The 27,695-nt window shown below is 39.8% G+C and overlaps 1 protein-coding gene across 1 annotated transcript in view; it reads right to left on the reverse strand.

Moving 5' to 3' along the window:
• The window catches only part of ppp2r5a (protein phosphatase 2, regulatory subunit B', alpha isoform), a 40,858-nt gene that overhangs the window by 8,570 nt on the left and 4,593 nt on the right, over positions 1–27,695 (reverse strand). Inside the window, 4 exon segments of the mRNA XM_018694983.2 lie at positions 472–602; positions 5,496–5,588; positions 5,684–5,785; positions 13,978–14,174. Of these exon segments, the coding sequence (XP_018550499.1) occupies positions 472–602; positions 5,496–5,588; positions 5,684–5,785; positions 13,978–14,174 (523 nt within the window).

Below are 27,695 nucleotides of genomic sequence, written 5' to 3' on the forward strand. Positions count from 1 at the left end.
AGTGAGCTTGTGTTGGCTACAAGGCACTGTCCAAAAAAAGTCAAAGTTCTGACTCAGAACAACTGGCTTTTACTGGCTGACAACAAGTAAAAAGAAATAAAGGGAGAAGGTGTGTGTATCTGGATCTGGTGGTAAATGAATGGCTATAGTTTCTTTACTGAAACCAGCACACAGGACAGCAGCTTTCTTTGACACAGCACGCACTGATAAGTCATTTGTTTTTCTATTTTTACATCACTGATCTGATCGTGTATACCAAAATATTTTACTATTACACAGTCATTCTTTGTACATACAGTTGTCTTAGCCTGCTTATGTTTATCTATGTTTATGTGCTATCTCCATGCTCAGGTTTCTCTTGGTAAATGTTTCAGTCTCAAAGGGAGCTTCTGTTTATATAAAAACAGTAATGTGAGGGAAAAGAGAGAAGAAAGACTTTTCTGCTGCATTATAAGTCTAGATTTTACTCACTTCAAGAAGATATTGTTGATCTGCTTCCTGATGAAGGCTCGCAACCCCAGGAACTTTCCGTAGATCCGATGTAGGATTGTCTTCAGGAAGTCCCTCTCTCTTGGGTCCTCACTGTCAAACAGCTCCAGGAGCTGAAAGAACAGACAGAGATAAAGATAAAGACAAACCTGCACAAGTTCATCTTACTTTTTCCCCCGATATCGTGATGTCTTGCTCTGATTAATTAATGCAAAGCCAGTGTGTGACATTATCAATGAGTAAGTCCCCTACTGAGCTGAAGACAGATTCTGACACATCCCATCTTATTATCAATGTAGTTACTAGATGATTCATTCAATACATTACATTTCATAAAAATGTAATAATTTCTTTTGAAGTTAGTGTGAGAGCTCCTTAATTCAGGTGAGGTGGGGGTCGCTCATTATAAAAAGCTGCAGGAAACCCTTCATACTGAAATACAGCTGGGTGCTTGGATTACATATCGTGATGTTAATGCCCACCAACAGTGAAGACAGTGAAGAGGACGAGACCTGCACATTTGGATGCCTTTCCTACTAATTTAAAGCCTGCAATAACAGATTTTTTGCCCACTTGAGGGGAGTGAACACAAGCTGAGAACACAAAATTGATTTAAAAAATCACATCACCTTTCAAATTTGTTATTGAGCAACAGTATCATTCATGTTCATGTTCAATGTTAACTGTCTTTTAGCTGCTTCTGTTTTTTACCAGCTCCTGATAGAAATATATCTCTTTAGCTGCAAAACACTCCACTGTCTTCACCAGTTGGTCTCTAACTGTGTCAGTCTGCCATTTGGTGTTGAGCAGGTAGCATACACTGGATTTTTAGAGCATTTTAGAGCCACAGCTGCCAGCGGTGTCCGAAAATGACACCGTGAGAGCTGTGAGAATGAACCAGAACAGTGGTGTTGGGGGCTGGATGATGAAACTATGATCTGAAACTCTGCAAAGCTCCATAAACCTCCCCAAAGGATCAATAAAGTTCTTCTATCTATCTATAAAGAGGAGCTATAGATTCAGGTGGTGTAGTTTTATCACTGTGACCCCCTTCACATTGTCTTTTGATACAGTGTTAGTGTAAAAATTAGATTATAGCTGCTGTAACAAATGTATAGTGCTAGCTTTAAAGCATTCATTCATTTGTACAAATATGCATAAATAATTAAGTCAGGTCCTCCGAGCTATTAACATAAGAAATGATATTTCTGCCTGTATGCTCTATAACGTAAACAGATTAGCAACCTCTGGGATAAAAGAGCTATTTGCAGCAACAAATGATGAGTCATTATTACAATAGTGTTAATGGCAGCCAAGACAGTGCCACCGAATTCAAAAGGAATGTTATCAGGCTCAGATCAGCACTTATCCTCCACTAGCGTGCCATCAGGACCTTGGTGACAGGGTTGACAGTCTATTTTTAAACCTGTGTACATCCAGAAGAAAGGGTTTTCATTATGCACACATGTTCTCCTCCTGCACTGTGCTGATTCACTTACATTCAGCTACGTTAAACCCATTAAAGCTTGGGAGTTAAATGGTGCAACCAGCCCTACTCTCGTGTGAAAACCACCACAACTAATTTTTTAACATGAGGAAGGAAGGAGTGCTGCCTTTTCCATCGTCAATTCAGATTTTCTCCAATAATCAAGCACAGGGATGAATCTTCTAGTGACTCTCTACCATCACCTTCAACAGCTAATGGAGACAACAGCTGTATCTTTCTCCATTACCCTCAAATTACATGACTATTACTGCTACAATAAAAAATGTAGATGTAACCTCTAAAGCTGTTGCCCGGAGCAAATCCTCTTGATGTAAATGGTAAATGGCCTACATTTATTCTGAGCTTTTCTTGTTTTAACGACCACTTACAGCGCTTTACACTACGAGTCACATTCACCCATTCACACTCACATTCATATAGTGCTCCTATATATACACAGTGCTTTTGTATCACTCATACACTCAAACTCTGCAACTTGGGGTTCAGTTTCCTGCCCAAGGATACTTCGACTAACAGACTAGGATCAAACTACTGACCTTCAGATTAATGGACGACCCATTCTACCTCCGGAGCCATAACATATATGGACGTAATATAACTAACCCCTGCTGTTCCTTTGAAACCAAGGTTTCTTAGAAACTGGGAGGATGTGATGGTCACTGTTTTCTGACATACTAAATGATTATTAATTAAGAAATTAATCTGCAGATTAATCAATAATGAAAATAATTTAGGCAATATATGTATTAGCTCATGAAAGAAAAGTGTGGGAGAGAGGAAGAAAACTGGAAAGTATGAAAGGCTGCACAGATAAAAATCACCAAGGTGTTTGTAAAGATATTCTACATTCAGTGTTTTGGTAAAAATGTACGTCCTTATTGACCCGACAGAAGAGATGACATTCGGCTGCTCAGAAGTTAATCAATGAGAATAAAATGGAATACAGACATCCGGCCTGACTTTGTTATACAACAAAAGCTGCCAGAGTATGATACAGAGATGCTGTTTGTGCCTCAGGTAATGTCAATATTCAGTCACAATAGGTCACACCAGGATTTCAGTTTTCTCCTGAGCCTGACAAGCATATGCCCCCGAATAACCTGTAACAACCAGGCTACACGTACATCTGTATTTGTGCCGAGAATAAAAAATGAAGGGAAAAACTATTTTCTTAAATGGTTAAACAAACCTGTTCCTGGAAATTATATGCAATCAAGTCAATCTCTGTTAATTTCATGATCCACTATCAGAACAATCAGGTCATTACTGAAATTAATTCAGTAAAACCTTGACTAAAAGCCTATGTGAACCAAATTTGATTGAGACACAGACAGGGCAAGGAGTGCAGCCATGTGACAACAACAACAACAACAAAAAAAGGCTTACAGTATGTGTAGGACATGACTTGGTTTGAAGTGAAGCAGTTTTCTATTGAAGTATAAAACCTCAGGCTCCCACTGACACTGACTGGACAATGTCACACTGAAGCCTGAGGCTCATCTGTACTGCATGAAGCCTGGTAGCCTAAGGTACTTACACCCTGCACACACAATTCCCTACAGTATGATTGTAAGTAGACAGAGCTACATACAGATGGAGAGCAACACACACTGAAGGCATAGTACAGATATAGCAGGACAAAGCTAAGGTAGACTATTGCCTTGCTACTGCATAGTCAGAACAATCTAGACAGAGCCAGCAAGGCCATTGTCTTTATGTCAGAACTGGGAATACTGAACTTTGCCCACTGCTATAAATTATTGACTGTTTATATTTTATTTTTTCATAAGCATCCCAATTTCTAACAGGAGCATTTCAGTTACTGCTCATAAAGACAGCCAAAACATTCAACTGAGGAACACTGAAACTCCTCTTACACCGTGCTAAATCAGTTATGGATTTAAATGCAAGAAATGTTTTTGAAAATGTCTGTATATGATAATGAACTATAGCCTAATATAACTATACCTCACACACAGACAGACGCATTCCACTGCATTTTACCAGTGCTCCCTGACAAGACACACACACAAAAAAAGCCTAAAATACACCCGTACCACTTGTTCTGCTCTTAGCTCCACATATGGCTGTTTTTCCACGTCGAAGGCTGTTTTCTGCAGCAGGATCAGCAGCACCACAGCAGCGCTAGTATTTAAAACCCTGTATTCAAGAACCAAAATATTCCATTAATTACTGAGTATGGCAGAAAACCAGCCATGAGCTTTAAAGGGATATGCCACCAAAACGGAGCTGTATTGGCTTTTGCCACTTGAGTCACTGCTTCCTTGTGACCCTTCCGCATGCAAACAGTTACATGTCGGCAACTTATCAAAAAACAACATCTCCTGGCTAAAGTTTCAAGAATGCGTTTGAAGTTCGCTCTGTGTAACAGCTTGAGAACAGGTTTCAGAGTCTCAGACAGCACCGATTGAATCAAAGTTGACATCAAAACATTTTTTTAAACATTCTACTGCTCTGCTGCATGTTTGGTTTACTCCACGCCCATTATTGAAGAGTGGGCCTGCGAGACAATGACGCAGTAACAGAGACACCTTAACACACACTCTGCATATGCAGTATGAAAACAGATAAAAAGAACAAGGAGTCCCCATTCTGAAGTCCTTGAGAAAACTTCAGACCTGTACCTCCTCTCATGATGTTTCTCCTTGCTGCCCTTGTGCTTTAACCTCTGTGGTGAACATGTCTGTGTACATCTCAGGCCCATCCCTTTGCAGTGTGTATTATGTTGACTTAAGTTAACCAAACCACAGGCCTTCTTTCCCTTCCCTATACTGCCACCCAAAACCTCCACCTCGTTCCCGTCGCTCCAACCACAGTTCGCCTCTCTCCTCCTGAAGAGTAAACAACAGGCAGCTATTTAAAGCTTCCCCCACGACACACTCGCATCATGGAAAGTCGGTCCAGGCACCTCGGATGTGGCCCAGCCAACATTCCAGGCTCTGCGGTCCCTGTTAGCTGCTTTGCTCTGCAGCTTCAGGAAAGAAGTGGAGCATTCCTAAGGTAGGTGGGTACTCATCCAGGACAGATGAAGACGAGCTACAGCGTATGAATGGTTTGACTCATCATCCAACAAAGCATACTGACTGCAGGCTGGTGAGCTGCCAAAACACATCACAATGTATTTACCACACTGAGAAATTCTAATCATTTGACCAACCAGCCAGAAGGAGCTGTCAAGAGCTACAACATTTACATGACTAATAGTTAAAGCAATTTTCCAGATGAAAATGGAGAAAATCAAAGGTTGCAGTTTCGTAAATGTGAATATTTTCTGGTTTGTGAGTGTGTGTCTGTGTGTTGGCTGGTCCTCCAAGGGATACGATGAGTGGGAGATGTGATCTTGTAGCTGTGAAGGTATATGTAAATGTTTGTAAACCCAACAAAAATATATGACTATAACGTGATGCAATAAAGTTGGTCAGGTTTGTAAACCTGCTGCTAAGATTTAAAGTCATTATCATGAAACAAAGACACTTACCTGCAGAACAAATTTCTGATCAATGTAGCGCTTTGCAATGCTGGGCTGGAAGTCTGGATTTTCTAGAAAACGCAGGAGAAACTCGTAGACCAGCTGGAAAAGAAAAGGAAATTTTAAAAACTGAATAGAAATATGAACTTTTTAAGGACTCTAACACACAATGAAGTGATGAAGTATCTGATTCTTACTTGCATGTGAGGCCATGAAGCCTCTAGAGTTGGTTCATCCTCCTCCGGGTCAAAATCAGGGTTTTCGCTCGGTGGAAGAGTCCGAAAAATGTTGGTGCTGATCTGGAAGGGAAAGGAGGAATGAGATTGATTATTAAAACCAGAAAGAAAGCGTTAACATCCCAGGGGAGCACTGGAGGACATACAGTTGGGAAACAGTTATTCACAGATAAACAAGTGATTCTCCACTTAAATATGCAGAAACATGATAGTTGGAAAGCTGATGAAGTGTTATTGCTGACTTTTCCCCCACCAAATGCTGCTTCATCAAATTTCATTTGGTTTCCAGGTCTCTACACCCACCTCCAATAAAACCTAGGATTACCACTTTGTGGCTGTATGTCTCTGCCAACCAGTCCAGTTGCAGGTAATTAGCATGTGGATTCTTGAATTACGGTAAAAAACATATTGTATGTGCTCACGGTGACCATTGACCTCTAACCACTAAAAACTAATCAGCTCATCTTTGAGTCCAAGTGAACATCTGCACCAAATTTGAGGAAATTCCCTCCAAGCGTTCCTGATATATTGCGTTCATGAGAATAGGACTACAGGACAGACTTGTTCAAGAGGCATGAAAATGTTTATAGCAAACACTACTTCTGTGCTTGTCTGGTAATATTAGCCAAAGCCTTCCCTTACCTTTAGCTTTTTACCATTTACCATATGTACTTTAGGGTGAATGAGTAGTATAGTGTCCTTATAGTGCAGTACAAACCTTACAGTTCATATGCCTATACACCAAACAACTTAGACAAAGTTACTGAGTTCACAGAGTTTTGAGCTGTGCGACCAGGTGGTTTGTGATAAGCACCTGTTGCAGTTTCCCAGAGATTAAATAAATGTGGGCACAACTGGTCAATACGTATTTGAGAGACAGACCGATGCCAAGTTGCTACCTGTTTCTGCGCATAGCCTGGACACAAAATGAATCCACTGCTGTGAATTTTGTAGAACTTCTGGTACAACTCAGGAGAAGAATAACACAAACACACTTTCATGAACACCACTGGCAGCTGGATAACTGCAGTGGAAGGAAGCTTTATCTGGACTATTTCCGACCATGTTTAATTCAACTGACCATTAACGAAACAGAAAAAAGCTGGATAAAACCAATACAGGTTCTGCATCTGCCGCAACACCCCGCCCCCCACCCCATTTAAAACTCTGTACCGAAGACAATCATTGTAGACAGGTCACCGCCACCTCTGTCCCACCTTGTTATTTTTAGCCAGGGTAAATTTGAGAGTGACACACACACACAGACAGCATTGAAGAGCTGGCAAAGCTGGCATTATGTGATTGGGTACACACTCTCATGCTGAAGTGATAAAGACAACATCAAATTACCTATTGGCAGCTGGAAAATCCAAATGACACTAATGGGAGAGGAAGGTGGCAGAGGAATTTTAAACCTGACAGTCGCCCAAAATCTGACATGTTGAAAACCCCACAGGAAAACTTTACAAGGGAATATCATTTCTGAACTGGCAAGCTGGGCTGGCATGGATGGAAACAGTAAAAACAAACCATGGACACTGAGCTGATGAATTTAAAACAATACACAATGCTCGATACACAATGTTGACACTGACAAAATGTACACTGATCAGCCACAAAATTAACACCACTGACAAACCACTGATAAAATAAATTACACTGATCATCTTGTTATAATACATTATTCTGCTGGGAAACCTTGGGTCAAAAACCCCACCTCACAACCTGCAGGACCCAAAGGATCTGCTGCCAAAGTCCTGGTGCCAGACACCACAGGACACCCCAAGAGGTCCTTGCCCTGACAAGCCAAAGCTGTTCTGGCAGCACAAGGGGGACCTACACAATATTCAGTAGGAGGTTTTAATGTTGTGGCTCATCAGCAAGATGGATTTAAGAGTTTACATCTACTAATGGTGGTTTCAGACCAAACAAGCATATAATCCAATTATCATAACATTCATTTTCATTAAATAGAATTGAGAAGGGATCTCTCAGTGGTCAGGAATGATTACAACGAGCAAAACTTGTTTAAATGTTCAAATGGGCACCTGACGATTGTTTTAAGACAGACTTGAAAAACTGTGAACCTGTCCTTTAATGCTGACTGGATAGTATCACACATGTACTTCAGGCTTTTACATTTTGTTTAGGTTGCAGCTCGCGCAAACGCCAAAGTCACTTACAATGTTCCTGGAACCATGCAGAGATGATGAGGGCTGTGTGACATTAAACACCGCCCCGCTGGACGTATTCCCTGAAAACGGGAGTAAACCTGCTATGGTGCTGTGGCACTCAAACGATCCGAGTTTTGATTTTCATATGACTGTTTCAGTCTGATCTTGTTATCAGCAGAAAAGAATGGTACCCAGTTTGGTTTCGTGCTTGCGCTGTGGCCCATCCCCTTCAAGGTTGAATGAGCTGTGCATTCAGAGACGCCCTTCAGCTCTCCACTGTTGTACTGAGCTGTTATTTGCCTGCTTGGGGCCTTCCTGTTATTTTGGAGAAGTCTGACACTGTGGTGCAGCTGTTTCTGAGCTGATGAAAATACCATCTGGCAAGAATACTTGTACAGTGTTCAAACTCGCTTACATCGAGTATCCATTAGGTAAACAGTAACAGAACCTGTTGACTGCCTGCATGATTTATGTTTGTAGTATTTATAGAGTAATTCACTCTTTGGAGTTTCTGGCTGTTTGCATTTAGGAGCACTCTGTTACTATACAATAAAGTTGCACTTATAAGAATTCACAGCATTACAAATACATCTAACTGTCAACAGTTATACTCAGCTTAACTGTGCCTATTACATCTGTCACTGGCAGGCAACCTCAGTGCTGTGGTGCCAATAAATCAGGAAATGTAGCTCATAGTTTTGAAGCCAAAGAAAAACAAACAGGCAAAATTCCTTTCTCTATTGATCGATTCATCATTTGGTCTAAATTGCCCATCACACAGTCCTCGAGTACAACATGACGTCTGCAGAAATCTTAAGTACTTGTTTTTTAATTTGCTAACACAGAAGATAGCTGGTGTGGTAGGTTATGATTTCCATCACTGCAGACTACAGCCTCTGACCCAGGCTTTCCTACATTAAAGACTAAACATTGTTCACCCTGTTGGGTCCAGCAGTCTAATATCTGTGTGACCAGCCTTTCTCTCTCTCAGGTTTAAGTGAGGTTTTAATTTGAATGGAGCCAGTCACACAAGTCATCTGGCAAAAAAAAGTTGGCTCAACTTTTGCCATGATGCTTTGTTACATCATCCAGCGATGCACTGCACGCATATATTTTGAGTGAAATACTCAGCGTATATCAATGGAAGATAGAATAACTGCTGCAGTGAAAACCTTACATAGTTGTAAAATCCAGACTGTGAGCATTATGAGCTGCTGTGCACTGTTTTGGCATCTGATAAGCCTTTAAAAGCATTGTTCTGTTGCTTCAACGATGCAACTCCTGTATCATACCTCACTGTTTTACCAGTACTTTCAACAACATGCCCCTGTGAGTGCAGCCCCTTTCACTTTTTACACACAGGGCTGTTTATAGGACCTGTCTCTTGTGATGTAACAATCACAGGAGTTTACATTTTCTTTCCTCTAGACATCATACAGTGACAATTACAGCCGATTCGTGCATGCACCACTAGTCCTCAGGTAAGCTTGACCAGCTAGACCCACAGTTAATGGCTTTACTTCATCGTCTGCAGTATGAATATGCAAATGTATGCAGATGCTGATAACGAGGCAGATGAATAACCTCTACCAGCTCTCCGTGGTGTTCTACTTTGTTTTCTCTAGTATGAGGCACACCAGTGGCTGAGCTGGGATCAGATGACTCAGATCACAGGGTGGGTTGCCAGGTGGGACACTGCACCTCAGAGTGTGATGCCCATTTTGCCAGAAGAGCGCTCATAGACAGAATAAGTCAGAATAAAGGGTGGGGTAGATGTCACTGGGGCAGACAAATGGCATAATATACTGGTATTGCTAGTAAGGGGCTCAGATTTCAGTCTCAGGTTTATAATGTCTACATACAGTAGCGTAATAGGCTGTATAATTTACCACATAAGCATCAGGCATGCTCCTCTAATTCCCCCAGTCACTTCACAATATTGAAAAATAACTACAGTCGGACAAAACATGAGAAAATATTGTGGGAGGATGACAAACACGGGAGGCGTGTGAGAAAATTTTCGCAGAGGGGGAAAAGGAAACAGTGATTCGTGTGTATGCGAGTGTGTGTGAAAGTGGTGTAGGAGGATCTGAAAACGGGCTGTTCCTAAGTGACAGCGCTGTAAGTGAAACCAGTGTAGGCTCGCCGAGGACAGGGGAGTGCTGTGGCTCAGTGTGGGGTCAGTTTGAGGGTGATGAGTAGTAGCAACCAACACCTAGCAACGCACGGGATGAGAAAGAAGGAAAAGAGGGAGGAGGGGGAGGAGAGAAAATGAAAGCTCAGAGTGTAGCATTAGCAAGAGAGGATGAAAAAGATGGGAATTAACGCGAATAAAAGGGGAATTATGCTCACGGATGCTCTTTTCAGCTAACCCTACCGTCTTTTTACTCTCAGAGAAAGAAGGATTCAATCATTCTATGTTATACTAGTGACACTAATTATAGAGTTGGCAAAACCTCCCTTTACGTAGATGACAAACCTAGCTGTTTGTACCCTTAACAACCTTGGTGATCAAAGCAGTCCTCACTGCAGCAGAATAATGGGCTGCACTTTAAACACTCACCTCTTCATTATCATGTGATGCCAAGCATGGAGTATCTGGGAGAGCTATTATCAGTCCAGCTTTCTGAAAAGTGCAGCTGCTGTTTGTCTAACCTCATTCAGGAGCCCGTCTGTAGCACAGACACTCTGAACTGGGCTTTCTCTTGAGCTCGACCCAAGTCAGTCTAATATACACTGGGTAGATAAATGAGATTATGTAGAAAGAACCTCTGATGATACCTGTGGACCAGTCAGAGTCATACATTTAAGCTACTTCAGGTACAATATGTTGGGCAGCTCATTATCCACTGCATGATGTGTTCAGTTACAGCAGCTCTGGTGAGATAATGATTCAGTTTTGCTTCCTTGGCTTTTCCTGGTGACTCCTCTCAAACTAATCAAAACAATCATTGCTACATTTCAGTTTTGGATATTAAAATGCGATTAATCTTTGTGTTGTAGACTGCTCAGACACTTCATTTGTGCACTGTTCTGGCTGCAGGTTTTCAGCCGCATCAAAAAGGAAAAAGCAGAATTTCAGAGGCTTCAAATCATATATTACTCAATGAAACACACACACATATGTAAATTAATTTGCAGTCATGATTTCTTGCTTCTGGTTAGTGTGATTTATTAGAATGACTGCATTAGTGTGATTTTATTTTTATCACTTTGGAGTGCTGACATCTGAGGATTTGCTGCTATGTTTACTGCCTGTGTTGGCACATTAGACAGTTTATCATGCCATGCTGCAAACAGAGCACAAAATCCCATATATCCCTCCTGTATTTACCACAAGTTCCAATGTTTATATTTAGGAAAAATCCACTCTGCCACTCTGCAGACTTTTGGAATTATGATATTAAGAACACAGTGTATGAGCATGGTGGTAACAGACAGTTAAAAAAAATAACCTTTGTTCTTCTTTTGCATACATGGGCTACTTTTGATTGCTATGTTCGTCAGCTGTGCCTGTTTGTAAAGAAAATTTTAAATGCTTTACCAGCTTACCAACACCACTAGAGAAGTAATATTTATCTAAATTGTTGCTTTAAGGGTGGAACTAGCACAATAACAGGTTACAGTATATGGCTGGTACATACTGTTCGTTAAACACAGACACATCAGTTTCAACATTGAAGCCACTGCAAATTTGTTGACACTGTTGGCCATCAACCTTTAATTCACCCACTGTCATTTTTACTTCAGCTTCCTGCAGCAAACAGTTGCCAAACTATGGCAGCAGTACCTGCCACTAACTGCCAGCCATTATTGATTTCAACTCAAGTACTGTCTCCGTTTATTACTTTTATCTCACTGAAAATGGCCTGTATCTGGATCCCTGTCATTATACATCTGCACTTCACATTGCATACAATGTGTAGTTTTGAGTCAAATGAATCCAGAAAATATAATTTATCTCATGACAGTGGCATTAAAGTGCTGTTTGCTGCATGTGACAGATGGTTGTCATTGAGAAACGTAAAAAAAAAAATATTAGCACTAAATGTGTCTGAATGGTGCTTTTCCTGCAGAAATGTACAATCATCTGACTGCACTCCTAATTCCACTGTGCAAATTATACCAAGAAGCACTTAATGAGAGACAAGCTACAGGGTTTCTGCAGTAATCAGCAAGTAAAATTTAACACATTATAACACCTTTTTAAAACAACTTGAATGCAATTTAATACATTTTTCATAGTCATAAAGCCTTTTTAAGGAAAGTCTTTAAATATAATGCTTGTAAAAACCTGCAAATACCCTATGAATGACCCTAGATCAATAGTTCCCACGTCTGACATGGATTACTGCCTGCAGTCCACTAGTAATCTGAAGACTCCTTGACTCAGCTGTGGATGTGCTCATTCGTCTCCATCATGATAATCTGCAGTGTGGGGTGAATCACTGCAGCACTGACTACAGTACTGACTTGCTGTGCTCTAAATGTTTCACATGAGTCATTATTATACTGTAGGAGGAAACTAGGCTGTTTAGGGCACCTACTACATGAACAAATCAAATCTATATCATGTTGACCAATGAAACTTTGCAGGGGGGGTTGGTTTGGTTGTTAAACAGACTGTTATGTGTTTAGGATTCCTGCAACAGCCATAGTGCTGATCACTGGAAACTGAACCTTGGCTAAGTCTGCACTCATGGATGTGCATTTTATCTCCAGATAAAATGTTAACAAGATATAACTTAACTTTAAAGGTTGTCATTTCCCATGCCATGTTTCCGGATTCCTAAAATATAACTGTTAGACGATGACTGAAATCTGATAACAGACAAAGAAAGCAACCCCTTCGCACAGGTACGTATCGCTTGCAGATTTAGGCTTTATGCTGTCAAGGAAATAATCACCGCTACAAACATTATGTGAAAGGACTCTTGGATTTAGTGTGCTGGATCTAGTGGTTCTTTTTGACACTAAAGTTCTCACTGGTTTTAAGTTCCCTCTTTTATAATAGATGTCCATAAAAACCTGAAAAAAATCTCTGCACACCTCAGTGTCTGACAGGTACACCAGAGGAAAGTAAAAACATCTCTGATTAAGGTCAAGCAGACCAAAACATTGTAAATAAATAAAGCAGTAACCAGCAGTAACACAGTGTGCAGGATTTTTTTTATAATAGATGAGTAGGGAAAAACAAATCTCTGGGCTTGAGGATGTCACATGACCTAAAATCACCCCACAAAAAGGCAGTGCTTCTTGGAGATTTGGAAAAAGCATCGAGACAAGAGAGCAAACCAGTAAGGAGAAGTGTGTGAGAGCTTTGCTGTGAAATGGCCACAGGAAGTCTTGTGTGTTAGATGCTAGCATTAGCTTACTGTTGGTTATTTGGGTTTTAAATGAGGTGAGAAGTTGGTCTAAAGCTTAAATCAGTGGATTAATATTACACCTAGTGTTGTGAACCTCAGACCTCTGGCAAACATTAATAAGGTTGACGGTATTAAAAAAAATGAATGGGTGGGTGTCATTGTACAAACTTTCAACAGCACCTAGCACTAGAATACAAATAAGACAACACCAATTTCTCTCAAAAACAGAGAGAAAAATTAAGAAAAAGAGAATCAAAATGAAGAGAGACATTTAGTTCTTACAGTACAGCCAGAGACAATGAAAAATCCAGTGTCATGAACTCGTGTTGTACTCAATGAACAGTGCAGTGGGTCAAAGACAGAGGAGGAAAGAAAGAGACAGAGCTTAAACTTGTCTGTTCTTGTGTTTGAGCTGTGGATTTTGTGCTTACATGGAAAAAGTAAGGTAAGGGGTTTTTATAAAGATGGTAACATGTTCGTCATGTGCTGCTGACATGACACACCCTGTCTAGACACACGATCAGCCTTCATTTTTTAATCCTGCACAAGTGCACAGGATGTTACAGTGACACAGAGGGGAGATAATAATAATAGCATGTGACTTAACACTTAATTAACTGCTGCAGTGTTTGCTCATGCAGACTTTATTCTCTAAATCTAAGTAGGCCACAGAGATTTAGAGAAATTTTCAAGCGCCCCACACGTGTATCCTCACCATATTAGTGATCTCTGGGTACGTGGACTCCACCAGCACCCCTCTGTTGGTGGAAACGTAGTCCACGAGCTCGTTGAGCGTCGCCCTCTTGATTTCCTTGCTCTTCAGGTCCGTCACGGAGTCAAAGAAGTCAAAGAGGACGCAACACTGCTGGAGTTTCTGGGTGAACAGTTCCTGCTGCTCTGTGGAGGGGGCATCTGGAATTACATGAGAAGAAGAAAACACACTGATTCACTGCTTTTATACACAAAAGACAGCAAAGAAAGCAATGCTCTGTGGAAGCAAATTACAGTTGAGACAAGCAGAGATGAAACTGCAACTGTTCCCCAGTGTGAAAAATGAAACAGCTTTTTTTATGCATGTAACTGTTGATTTTTGTGTTTTTATTTTTTGTTTTTTTGATTAATTCAAATCCTGGTTCAGCAAGTAAAAGAACACACTGACACAACAACTTTTTTTTTTTTTTTTTTTTTGCAGAATATTACACACTATCTAAACAGCAAGACCAACAGGCAGGGAGACACAATACACCAATGCATTTTGTCACACAGTGGCTGCCCAGTCATTCTCGGCTTTGATTGTAAAGCCTTTTATGGATTAGACGGTGAGTGCGTTCAGGGTTATTAGAACTGTCAAACTTGACCCCAGCTCAGCTATAAACAGCATTTGGCAGCTGTCCAGAGATGCTGTGACACACTGTACAGTGATGTTCTGTTCCTACACAGCAGAAGCCCATCGCTGCAAACACTGGACTCTTTCTGTAACGGCAGCAGGAAGACACGGCTTGAGTGAACCAACACTCAGGTCTGATTAACAACACCTCAAGAACCAGACACCCCGGAGGTTCTGAGGTTACGCTAACACAGATGACATCGATCCAACATCCATGACACTTGTTGACAGTGAGCTACACCAGCATACCTCATTGAAATTAATGTCTAAACTGCACATTTCTGGGTGTAAATCAAATATATACTGACATAATTTTGTTGTTTATACCCTGCTTATTTCTTGTGTGTCCCATCTCTACCAGAACTTGAGTCACATGCATGTGATGTGAAGTAACTCCCCTGTGAAGCAACAGCAGCTACAGTCACGTTCACCAAGTACATACAAGCACTACTGTTCTAAAACACACTTGAGCTAAAACAACCAGTCCATGAACTGATAAGCTGACTGACAGAAAATTAATCACTAAGTTAATTTAATCGTCAGTTAATCGTGTTAGGGGTTAGGGGCTGGTCAGCTTCTCACATGAGGATTTGCTTCTTTTCTTTGTCATATTATACATGCCATTAAACTGAGTATTGTTAGATTATGGACTGTTAAAAAAAAACCCTGAAGACATCGCAATGGTGTAGATTAATCAAGAAGATAACTGTCAAATTCATCAATAATGCAAATAATTGTTAGCTGCAGTCTGACAGTGTCACTTTTTCATGCAAAAATGACAAACATCTGTTGCATCTAGCTCCTCAAATGTGAAGATTTTCTTCTTCTGTTGTCTTTACGTGACAGTAAACTCAATATTTTTGAGTTATCCACTGTTGCTTGGACAAAACAACCAATTTCAATATGTAACTTCCGGCTCTGACAAATTGCAGTGGGCGTCAACAGATTAATTGATCATGAAAGTAATTATTTCTTGCTGCTCTAAAGCACACAAACACACTTGTGCATTCACACTCCACTGCTACTTAACAGCATGAGGAGAGGGGTGAGAGGGTGCCAAGTGTCACGGCGCGGTTTCTTATTGAGCAATATTCTGTAACCAAACAGGCATTACCCCATAAAATGGTGTGGCATTGCAGGCACAGCTAAAAAAAAAATAAAAAAAATTCACAGCTAGTGAAAATGTTCCAGTGGTGTTGACAGCTGACGAAGTACTTACGCAACTGAACTCCACAGGTCAGACAACCGGCTGCTGCTGCTGTGAGTCAATGTAATATCTGGGTGTAACTACACCAGGCTGACTTGTTAACACACTACTCTGCCTTAATGCCAATTTTCCAAAGTATCGAATCTCAAAGGGTTTCATACTGAAAGGGTAGACTGAATACCAAACTGGAACAAGAAAGGAAGAAGGGCCACGATGCCCCTGCGGCCTGAATGTTGCGGTCCTTGACATGACGCGTGGGTAGCTCACATTTCATCCCTGTAAGTGGTATGTGGTAGATTTGTGTAAGGCTGGGTGTCATCTCCATGGGCAGGCATTTTGGAGTCAAACCCTCAGTGTTTTCTGGGCAGTGGAAACTACATACAGTATTTAAGGCCACTTACAGAGAAGACATGGGGGCAATATAGCAGTCTGACTGAACCTGTGTTGTTTTTACACTTTGGTTTTCATACAGGTTAAACAAACAAGATACAATGTGTTGATTAGTGAACCTCAGATGTATTACTGGGTGTTTGTATCATTTGGTTCAAGCTAAATATCTCCTGGCCACAGCACATTAACTGTAAAGATATGAAAACGATTTTTCATTCTTCTCATCCAACAGAGCAAGATAGCAAATAAGTGTATTTCAGAAAATGTTGAACTATTCCTTTAAGTCTAAGCTCTGAAGGTATTTTCTTTTTGTGAATCATGAATATGTTTCTCTCTCTAGAGCATCATGTATAAAGTGAAAAATCTGGCCTCCCTTGCCGTTTCATAGAGACAACACAGGCAACGTTCAAGCTGAGTTTTCATACATTCAGAATGTGTCTTCTCTAAGCTCTACTGGGGAGTATGTTAAAAATCATTTGAATTCTTCACTGGGAATTGTCTTTATCCTCTGGAGAGAAGCAATGGCTGGGCCTGTTGGATACAGTCTGACATGCTTTTCCCAATGTGAAGCTATTTTTGCCTTGCAGATACAGATGCATTAGTGCACAAACTCCTCAGGGTCCTTAGCAAGGAAGAAAAATATTTCCATTTGGACTAAGAAGCTATGCACGAGAACAAAGAGAAGAAAGCATCTGAGAAGATCAGATAGTAATTCCAAATTAATCAAGCTGCCGAAAACCTACATGGATTCAGTTTCAGAGCAATAAATGGTCACATTAACCTGAGGGAGAAAATAAGGAGTTCTTTACTCCCACACGAAGTGTTTCATCTTGGAATCACAATGATGCCAATGTTAGAAGGAAGAGGAGACAACACATTAAATCTCTCTGGACTGCATATTCTCACTGCTGCATCTTACAGAAAGCTTCAGGATTCACTTATACTATTATCAGGATGCAATAACATTCAATTTCATAACCACATGTGGACATGAGTAAGAAAGTGGCAGCGTTAAAAAGGAGCGACAGACACAGCACAAGGTATATAATTATTTCTTTGAGTCCTCTGATTGCAGAATGAATACAGTAATTCACAAATGGTCTTAACTGTGTTGCTGTTGATCTCTGCAGGTATTGGTGTCTATTACAGCTGAACTTCTGTGTCTCTTGAGTACAAATGTCTCTGCAGAGAGGGAATTACTGGGGCACTATAACAAGAACAACCCTGGATTTGAGGTTTTTCCAAATACCAACCTTTTGAATATCTTAAAGATGATGACATGGCCTCAACTGACAAACACAGGAAGCGTCACGTCTCCCAAACACATCAAATATGTAGAAAACTCATAAAATCACAGACTAGTTAATTAGTCTGAGTAGTAATCACCCACACCGTTGGAAACTTTTCATATACAAGCTTCATTTATGTTACTATTATTGGAGTAAGATCCAAGAGGAATCACCCACACACAACATCTACCGAGTCCTAAAATACACTGCAGCTTGTTCTCTTGAAAACCCCTGATACTATAGAAACATAGCAGCTCATCTGCTCTGTATTTAGCAACACCAGCCTCTAGTTGTTGCCGACCGCTGTCATGTAGAAACCGAATGTTGCACAAGCTATTCCATCATGATGTTTTCCAGGTTCCATTTGATGCTTGCCACACTGTTCTGCCTGCTGTAAGAGGGTGAATACCACACTGGTTTGTCACCATGAGACAAATACTATGTTGGGATTTGTTAAGTAGCATACTTGCAGTACAAAGCTTGTCTGGAAGGATGGAAACGGTGCAGTTCTGTTGTTATTTCTAAATCCTATAATTGCATATCCAGAAAACCTGCTGAAATGTACCAACTCTTGTTTTAGTGCCGACTTTTAACTCTTCTCTGAATAGAACAGAATTAATTTCTGCTACAAAAGAAATTAGACTTAAAACTGATTTGTACTAATGTTTGCATGTAGAGCTGCAATCTACTGTGCTGTAAGATTTTACAAAATTTAGAGTTCGGTATCATTGACTTATATAAAAGTTTAATATTTGAGAAACTGGAATAAAACAAAAGTACAATTCAGTTGTGGTTTCTCAGAAATGTGCACTGTGTAACACACGACAAAGTCCAGTTTTGTGACAAAAACAGGAAACAGGATCTCATCTCTACAACCACAGCACTGCAAAGAGAGTTTGAAGAAAATGCATGGTGGATTGTTTAATTAACCACATACAGATGAGTGTCAAAAGACAAAAATAGAATAAAGGAGGTGAAAAACTTCACACAATACAGGTTGAATGGTTTGATGAGTATGAAAATGACGTGAATCATAAGCTATGATCCATGCCTTCGCCAGATCTCTGTCTTACTGAACACCTGCAGGAGATTTTGGACTGATGTGTTAAGACAGCACTCCTCAGCACCTTCATCAAAACACTAAGAGAAAAACTTTTGGAAGAATGGTGTTCATCCCTACAGTAGAGAAATTTAAAATAATCTGTGACAGTGAGAGTTGAAGCTGCTCTGGTGGCTGGTATTGCTATACTATACTTTGATGTGCTATAAACTTTCTTATTATTATCATTATCTTATGATTTTTTGTCATAAATCTACACACCACGCAATGACAAACCGAAAGCATATTTTTACAAACATTTACAAATGTGTTCCAATTTGAATAGAGGCATGACTACATGCAGTTATCTCTTTTGTGTGTGAGACTGCAAATTCAAATTAGATACACATCCTGTTTCTTTTGATCATAACTGGAAACCCAGTGAAGCCATTTTGAGATGTGTGCACAGACAGGGAGAGAAAACAGATAACTGTACTGCAAAAAAGCTTCAGTGAGAGGAGGTGAAGAGGAAGTATTGTGCAAAAACAGCACAAATTGCAGTGAGTAATGGATTAAAAATGTTAAATAAGATAAGCTATACAAGCTACATAAATGAAGCTCAGACAAACAAATTTTACTGAACATGATCTAGAAAGGAGTTCACTATTCATGTGAGAGCAAAGACAAAGCCACAGAGTCTCAGGAAATCTCAGCAGACCTCTAAAGTGGGCAAGTATCCAGACGAAGGTATGAATAAATGTACCATAGCACTCAGATTTTCAGGATCCATCAGTGTGAAATTGATGATGTTTGGAACCAAGACTTTTCCCGGTGTTGATCATCAGCTAAACTCGAGCAGGTAAAGCTCCCTGCATATTAGAAAGGCATAAAGACTGATGCACACTGCAACATTTACAAGTTAAAATTCAAAACAGTAGCCATCTGCATCGTCACCGGTGTAATATGTGTTGCATGTGAACAGAATGTAACACTGTAAACTGGCGTCTGAAGATAACTGCAGTTATGCAACCACTTTCCATTTCAGCATGGCATGTTTCATTGCCCCAGTGACTGATGAGTTGTGCCCTGGACAAAATATGTTCTGCTCCTTTCAACTGCAACAACAGAGCAACAGTCATGAAAAACAGAAACATATCAGTCATGGGTTGCATTTGTGGTGATCATGCAGTTTTTCTGAATGCAATGAGGATTGCGAAAGTGCTAAGTGTTAATTTGCAGAAAATTTAACTGTAGATTTCATAAAATTAATAAAATGCCTCATTTTTCTTATCATGCAGTCTGTTGTGTTAGTAACAAACACTGAATCTACAAAAAGACATTTCAGAGCTATGACAGTTTGATATTGTGCAGCAGCTACAGTAAAGTGTCTGACCTCTATTTGCATTTTGATTACCACTGTTCTGTAGCAACAGCACTCTGCTTCTCTTTCCAATAGAAATGTGGTTATTCAGGAGGAAACTGCTGCCTCAATATATAATCCTCCTGCAAACTGTAAGGGAATGTGTCAAATCTCAGTATGAAGACTTTATTTTTACATTTCAGCTGAATCTTTCCCTATAAGGACAGATCTGTAGCGTGCACATGGAAAAAAAAAAAATCACCATGATGGTAGAAACACTGGTGGTCTTGACCTATTCTCACAGTTAAATATTCAACAAACATATTTATATCATACCTCAGAAATCCGAAGCTCGTCAGGTCAAAATTGCTTTACACTGATGACTGCCCTTTTAGTGCCCATCAACATTTCATAGAAATATAGCCAAGCAGAAAGAGACCAAAACAAACTGAGGGAAAGTATGCAGGTCAGGTGACCTCTGGGCAGTGACAGATTAGTCCTGCAGTTATTCCCCTGTGACACAGTATTTAGGAGTTAGACTTGCCCTCAGTCAGGCTGTACAAATCCCAACTGTATGTTTTTTTTAATACAAACTAATTCAATTTTGCATCAGTGACCTGCAGCTCAGAACCTGCAGCTAAAACACAGTAAATTACTGAAGCAACAGAAAGAAGAAATACCATTATAAAATTACCACAGACTCAACAAGCTTTGCCACTCAAATACTCCAGGTTATTAAAAGAGACACTAGAACTGTACACAACCATAGAGCACAGTCTGCCTAGGAAGGCTGAACCCAGGGGGGAAAAAAGTCCTCTGACTCTGCATTTTTAGCAAGTGTAGTGCTAACAAATATTTCTACTCATGAATATTTTACTTCATTTATGTTGTTTTCCCATGACTTGAGACTGCTTTAAAAATCTCTTTCATGACAGATTTTGAAATTATTCTGACATACTGACACATGGAAACCTAAGGGAAGTGAAGAAGCCAAAAAACATGACATTTCATATAAGGGTCTCAATTTTGGCTGTAACTTCCTGAGCACCAGTAGGAGATGACAGTGAAAGCCCTCGAGTGCTACATCTGCAGGTACTCTTGCAGAGCCTCCAGTATTCTCTGCACTTGCTGTGATTGCATTTCTGCCTATTACAACTATGATATGAGAAATACAGACACATAAGAAACTGAATAAATAATCGCTTTTGACACAAGGACATGTGAAGTGCCTCAACATGTGCAGAATATGACTGGTGAGTTGTAAAAAAACAGGAGTGACAGTCGACTGTAGGCTAAATGTGTCCATTAATGCATGATGGGAGTGATGCCACGTAGGTCACACTGCAGTTGCTCAACTGGTTGGGTAAGATGGTGCTACATGTGCAGTTAGATTTAGACTAGTCTGCACATTTGATTGGAGTGCACATTTAAATAATACTGCTGCAATATATCACAACAGCAGCCCACAGAAGTTCAGCTTTAATCAAAACTATACACTTTATTATTATATATATATTATATATTATTATTTATTGTAGTGGGTAAAGAAAATGTATAATATTATATATAATATTATGTGTATGATCAACGCAGTATCATATGACCTGTGAGCAAATGCAAAGCCAGGCAACGCAGGCTGAATGCAAAGAAACAAAAGGAGTACTGTAGCTGAGAAAAAATTAAATACTAAATAATTTTACTGTTTAAAAAGGTGGGATTCAATTTAAACTGGTAGTATGTCAACAATAAGTTCTATATTGTCTTTAAACAAAATACTGTATCTGCACCTCAGTTAAAAGTGTAAAAGTAAATAAATATCCAATACGACATTTACACAAAGCACAGCAGTTCTACAAAGATGAGGAGCCTGTCATCCCATGTGATTCCAACACTTTGTTAGCTTTCTCCTTCAGGTTTGCTAGAGGGGTGTGTATGTGTTTGTGTGTGTTGAGTGTGTGTCTAACAGACCATGTGGTCAACACATGTTGCTTTGAGTCTCTGCTTAAACATTATTTGGCCACATGCAATAAAATTGTTGATTCAGAGCTTAAAAAAACGACAATGTGTGCAGACAAATGAACAAATGAAAACTTTGCAAGTGGAGAATATCATTGCATGTCGTAATCAACAGGTGGGTGATTATTTGTACAATTTTTCCAACATCGATATGGCAAAAGTAGGCACCAATCATATTCAGAATTATTTTACTTATGTTCAATGTAACAAATAACCTGAAATGAACCAATCTGTATTCATCCGCTGATTATCTTACTTATTGATTAATCGAATCCTTCTTTTTGTCCAGGAAATGTTTCCTTGAGCTCAGGGTGACATCTTCAAAATGTCTTGTTTTGTTTGATCAACAGTCCAAAATATAAAAGATATATAATTGACAATGATGAGAAAAAGCAGCAAATCCTCACATTTAAGGAGCAGGAACCAGAACTTGTTTGGCATTTCTGTTTGAAAACTAAATCAAACGGTTATTAGATCGTTAAAATAGTTGCATATTAATTATTAATTTCTAATTCAGCTCTAACTCAGCTTGTTACTTTGTGTACTTTCTAGTACAACTTGCTTATAACTGTTCTTTTGAACAATAGAACTGCATAAAACCAAACCATGACCATCACGATATGATTCTAGTGAAAGTTAACAGATGATTGTACCTAATTATTGCCAGGCCCTAATGGCTAAGATAAGACAGACAAAGGTAATCTAAACACCACCTTCTAAAATAAACTCAGGCACTGAGTGTATTTTCAGAGGAAACATTAATCAGCTTTAATCAATCAGCTAGATAAGCAGCTGGCTACATTTTCAAACAGACATTTGGTGCTGTCACTACAGCCAAGCTCACATTAATGGCAATGACGACTTCGCTTAAGCTCTGATGACTTTAATGTCAGTAATTAGGCTGGAGCACAGAGTTGTTGTAGTATCAACTCAGGCATCCTGTAGCTTTGGATCACAACAAGTACTAAAACAGTTTTTTTTTTTTTTTAATCAGAGTAGAAGGTGGCAGTAAAAGAAAGGTAGGAGGGGTACATGATGAGGTAGATGCAAACTTTTGCCACCTCTGTGCCCCTGGACTGTCTGTAATCATCAAGACACACTGCCCTGGGCTAAAAACCTAAATGATAAACTGCAAACAAGTGCAATGAAAAAGCAGGAGAAAAGCAGGCAATCATGGCAGTAAAGTGTGTGCTGTTGTCAGCCAATCAGCCACTGACAGCAGGGTAATAATTAACAGCTGTGGCTAATAGGTTTGTTTACCTAACAGTTCACTCTCTTTCATTCAGATGTGTCTCTCCATCATGTTTAAATGGACAGAGTGATAAATGAATGGCAAGAGCTTGGTGTCAAACTGGACTGTTTAGAAGTCGAGATGCAACACTTAATCGATTAGCTGATTGATGGAAAATCATTTGCAACAATTCTAACTATTGCTTAATTGCGTCAGGCATTTTTCCAGCAAATACTACCCAGCCTCTTAAAAACAGCAGGGTGCTCTGTTTTTCTGTGTTTTATATCACAGTAAACTGAATATCTTTGAGTTTTGGACTGTTGGTTGACTAAAACTAGGGTTTTAAAGACATCACTCTTTTTCACTCAGTTTAGAGACCAAACAAGATAGACAAAATAATCATCAAACTAGTCCATCATGAAAATCACTAGCTGTAATCGTAGTGAGAGGGAAGAAAATGTGTTTTCCCCGATTCCATGTTTAGGTGTTCTTGTCCGAACCTGTGAAAACAAAGTCTACAGATTAGGTTCTCTGTAGACTAATTTATAATGACAAACCCATTCAAAACCAAAAACAGTACCCAATGTTCAGTTAAAGATAGACACGAACACTCTTCTCTCTATCCAAGGATGAGTCAAACATGAAAGGGAAAAGAAGCCTTGGAGAGGAATCAAACTCTTTAGGGGTCTGCTTCTATTTTAGACTTTAAGCTGTTGTACTATGAGCAGTAACAGAGCCTGTCACACAGAAAACACTAGTCCTGTTTTACTCACATTACCTCTGTGGGTTTACTGTGAAACTTGAGCATGTGTTACAGTTGCTGACGATCAGAAGATCTGGCCAAGAGAGGTCAGAACTGTACGTGGAGAAAGGGTGGACGAAGCTGATACGCCAGATGCCCGGTGTATTCCTATCGCTGTCTCTGCTAGTAGATTTCAACAAGTCAAGGTCTAACTTCACGTCACTTGGCTCATCGATCCCAAGCGGTCTCTTGGGGGCATGTTCGCACTATTGCTCTTTTCAAGCTGCCAGCGGATACTGTTTAATTTCAAGGCAACAGAGAACAGCCACAAGGTGGGCAGAAGAAGCACAAATGATGTGGGTTACTTTTTGGATGGGCAAAAATCTATTATAAATGAAAACAAAAACTGAAATCACTAAAAGTGACTATTACTTGTGGAAAGTCTCTGGTAGGCACTGAATTGTAAAACTGAAGCTGCAAAGATACATCAATTATAGGGAAGACGGCTGAAAGAAAATGATTCCGCAACTATTTTGATAATAGCTTAATCATTTTTCAAGCAAAAAATGACAAATATTTTGATGCTTCAAATATGATAAAAGTGCTGTTTTTCTTGGCCTTTCATTGTAGTAAATTGAATATTTCAGAGTTTCAAACTGTTGGTTGGACCAAACAAGACGTTTAATGATGTCACTTGTGCTCTAAGATAATGCAATGGGCATTTTTCACAGCTTGTTAATGTTTAATAGATGAAAAGATGAGCTGCGGTTTTAAAGCTAAAACACATATACGCATGCTAATAAAAGTCTGGTGAAGAGGTGGAGAAAGGCAGGCCCAAACGATGAGGAAACATGTCTGCGTGCGTAATAAATGTTAGAGAATGTGCTTCGCCTCCGATACAAGTAGCTTTAAGCTGCGGTGGGGAGAGAAAAAAAACACAAAGAAGGCATTCTTGTGTGAGTCACCAATTAATTGCTCTCCTTACAAGAAAAGCCAGCAGTGGAAGGACATGACACATGCCATATCTGTGCATCTACGTCAACACATGGTTGATATCTAAACTGTTGTGAGAGATGGCCCTGGGGCATTGGTGGAAAAGCTGCATCTGATATATGTTACACCAAGCTGCAAATATTTCACCTAAAATGAAATCCAGAATTTGTGAAGCAGCTGTTGTGAGGAAGTGGAGCAAACAGCAAACAAGCACACAAACACAGTCAGTAATCTATAATGAGCTCTAAACTTTCATTATGTATGAAATTTTGCATCCACAACTGCTGCGAAGTACATAAGTAACTTTCACTCTAGGGAATAAATAGGAGTACAATACCAAATTGTTGTGCTCCATTAAAATCATATATTCAATTTATGAAGGGGAAATGACATACTGTGGCATAAATCTTTCCCATAATAAAAATGTTATTCTGCAATACCACCCATCCCTAGTTGCAATGGGAGCCATAATCACACAATCCCAGCAAAAAATAAAGTCAAAGCACCAGTTTTGTAGGTGGAAGCAAACCCTAATTTGCCAAAGTCCACAATTATGACACTGATGGTGACAGAAAAAAAAAAGTACAAATGCCACAAACACAGTCCAACACAAAGGATCTGTCCCTTTGTTTCCTAGAAAATTATGTATTGATTTGCCATCTGCTGGCAGACAGAATGGAAACAGACTGTGTGGGAAACACTTGTCAATCAATAGGTCAATACAGTGGACATGCATTTCATAACTAGACACTGATGAGCCACTGCTAAAGGATGCTGGCTAAAAAAACTGCCTAAAACTCAGGTACTTGATCATCACTTGTCAGAAATAGTAAAAATATCCAACACAATTTCCAAAGTGACATCTTCAAAAGCGATCAATTCAATATCTGTATTGTTGTCAATTTATTTTCTGTCCATTAACTATTTTATTTCAGGACTATCGGGTGCAAATGCACACATAGTTAGCATCAAGCTAAATGAGGCCAAAGCAACAAAAACTGATCATGAATGAAACCAACAACACACAGAGACCTTTCAGACAAAAACTACAGTGAAATCAGGAGAAAAAGATTGTGGTCAAATTTTGGCATCAATGTCAAGAGCAGAAAACAGCACAGTGCAGGTGCAGCTAGTCTGGTTATAACAAGAAGGGGAAGAGTGATTAGCTCCCATATGGTTGATCCCTTTGCATACAAGACCCCCTGTAGCTCGCTGCTCATGGCTAACTGTTAACACAGGCACTGGCATATTAGCCAGTGCTAGCATATCACACCCGAATCTCCAACCAAACTGTCTGCAGTCAACTTATATTGTGGGTAATGTAGGCACAAGGTTTGATGAAGAGGAAGACTGTGTGGAGTAAAAAAGGTGTTCTCTGGCTCTGCTGCATTGACTTTGAACATGAGTGCATCATGAGTCAAAACAATGTTATGGCAGCGCAATGCTAAATCTGTGGACAAGTCTTTTCACAGATGTAACAAATGAAGGAGTAAGACAGAGTGAATGAAGTATCTGACAATCAACAGATTTTCTTTAAATCAGAATAAAGGAAAGCAGAGCAAAATAAAAAATAAAAATATCCTGATCAGAGCAGCTACCTTTGATTTGTGTGTAGAACCAAGTCATGGAAATTAAAATCAATTCACTTTTTGACTGATACTGCCACTGTGCTATATTTAGGCTGTTGACAATAACCACCACACCACCCAAATGTAAGCTCAGGCCTCGTTAGAAATCATGGCTCAGCTCAAAATTTCACTCCAGTGACAGAAATATCAGGCTAAATGAAGCAGTCTGTATTTGGAAAGTAAAACATTTCCCTGGCTTGCTCTCAAGGCTTCTGGCTGCCATGGCAACAATGTTGGTCTCAGAGTGACTCATCTTTTCAGCGTCTATCACACAACAGGAGCTATAAGCGCTCCAACCTCTCCACTGCAGGAGGGAAGAAGCATCTTTGTAGGCTACCATCTTTTAGGACCTGAAACATGCCGGCTGCACAGATTTCCTCTCTGAAGACTGGCACACACTAAAACATTTTAAAAATGTTAACTGATTTAGAAAATGTGAGAGACCACACACATGACAACAAATAATGACGGATTTCAGAGTTTTTATAATGTGTGATGTGCAATGAGAAGACCAACGCAGCCACACCACACACTAACAGATTCACCACCAAGAAACCAGAGTCTGGACTCTCAAAACTCAAAAACTTGTGTGGTCAAATGCATCTTTAGAGTAAACAAACATGGCGGATGACGATGTCTTGTTTGTTGAGCTTCTGTCCTCAGTCAGCTTGCTTCCTGATTGGCTACCGTTCCGTTCCACAGGATAATCCAGAGTGCATGCTCGTCTTTCCTCAGTGCCCCCCCACACAAAAGAATTTCTGATTGTAAATATTGAACATGTTTAATATTTATCAGAGCAGCTCTGATCTTTCTAAGTAGATCAGGGAGGGTAAAGTCACTCTGAACACACCTCACACAACAGTTAAATCTTGCAAGACAATCTTAAGAACCATCAGATAATCAGGCCTTTGCAGACTTTGTTTAGGAGCGGGAATTTGGGCTGAAAATCGGCCTGATTATCTTGTGGTGTGTACCCTGCTTTAGTCTACCAAGTACCTAGAATAGTGCTGATAAACTGAGTTACAATGTTCAGCTAAAGTAGTCCAGGTAAAGCATGCACTCTAATTTGGGAACCCATGTTAGGATACTTGGTTTATGCTAATAAAAAGGACTATTGTTGCATGTCAACACTGTACTCCTATCACTTTTGG

Source organism: Lates calcarifer, linkage group LG7_1 (assembly GCF_001640805.2).
Source record: "Lates calcarifer isolate ASB-BC8 linkage group LG7_1, TLL_Latcal_v3, whole genome shotgun sequence".
NCBI classification, from domain to species: Eukaryota; Metazoa; Chordata; class Actinopteri; family Centropomidae; genus Lates; species Lates calcarifer.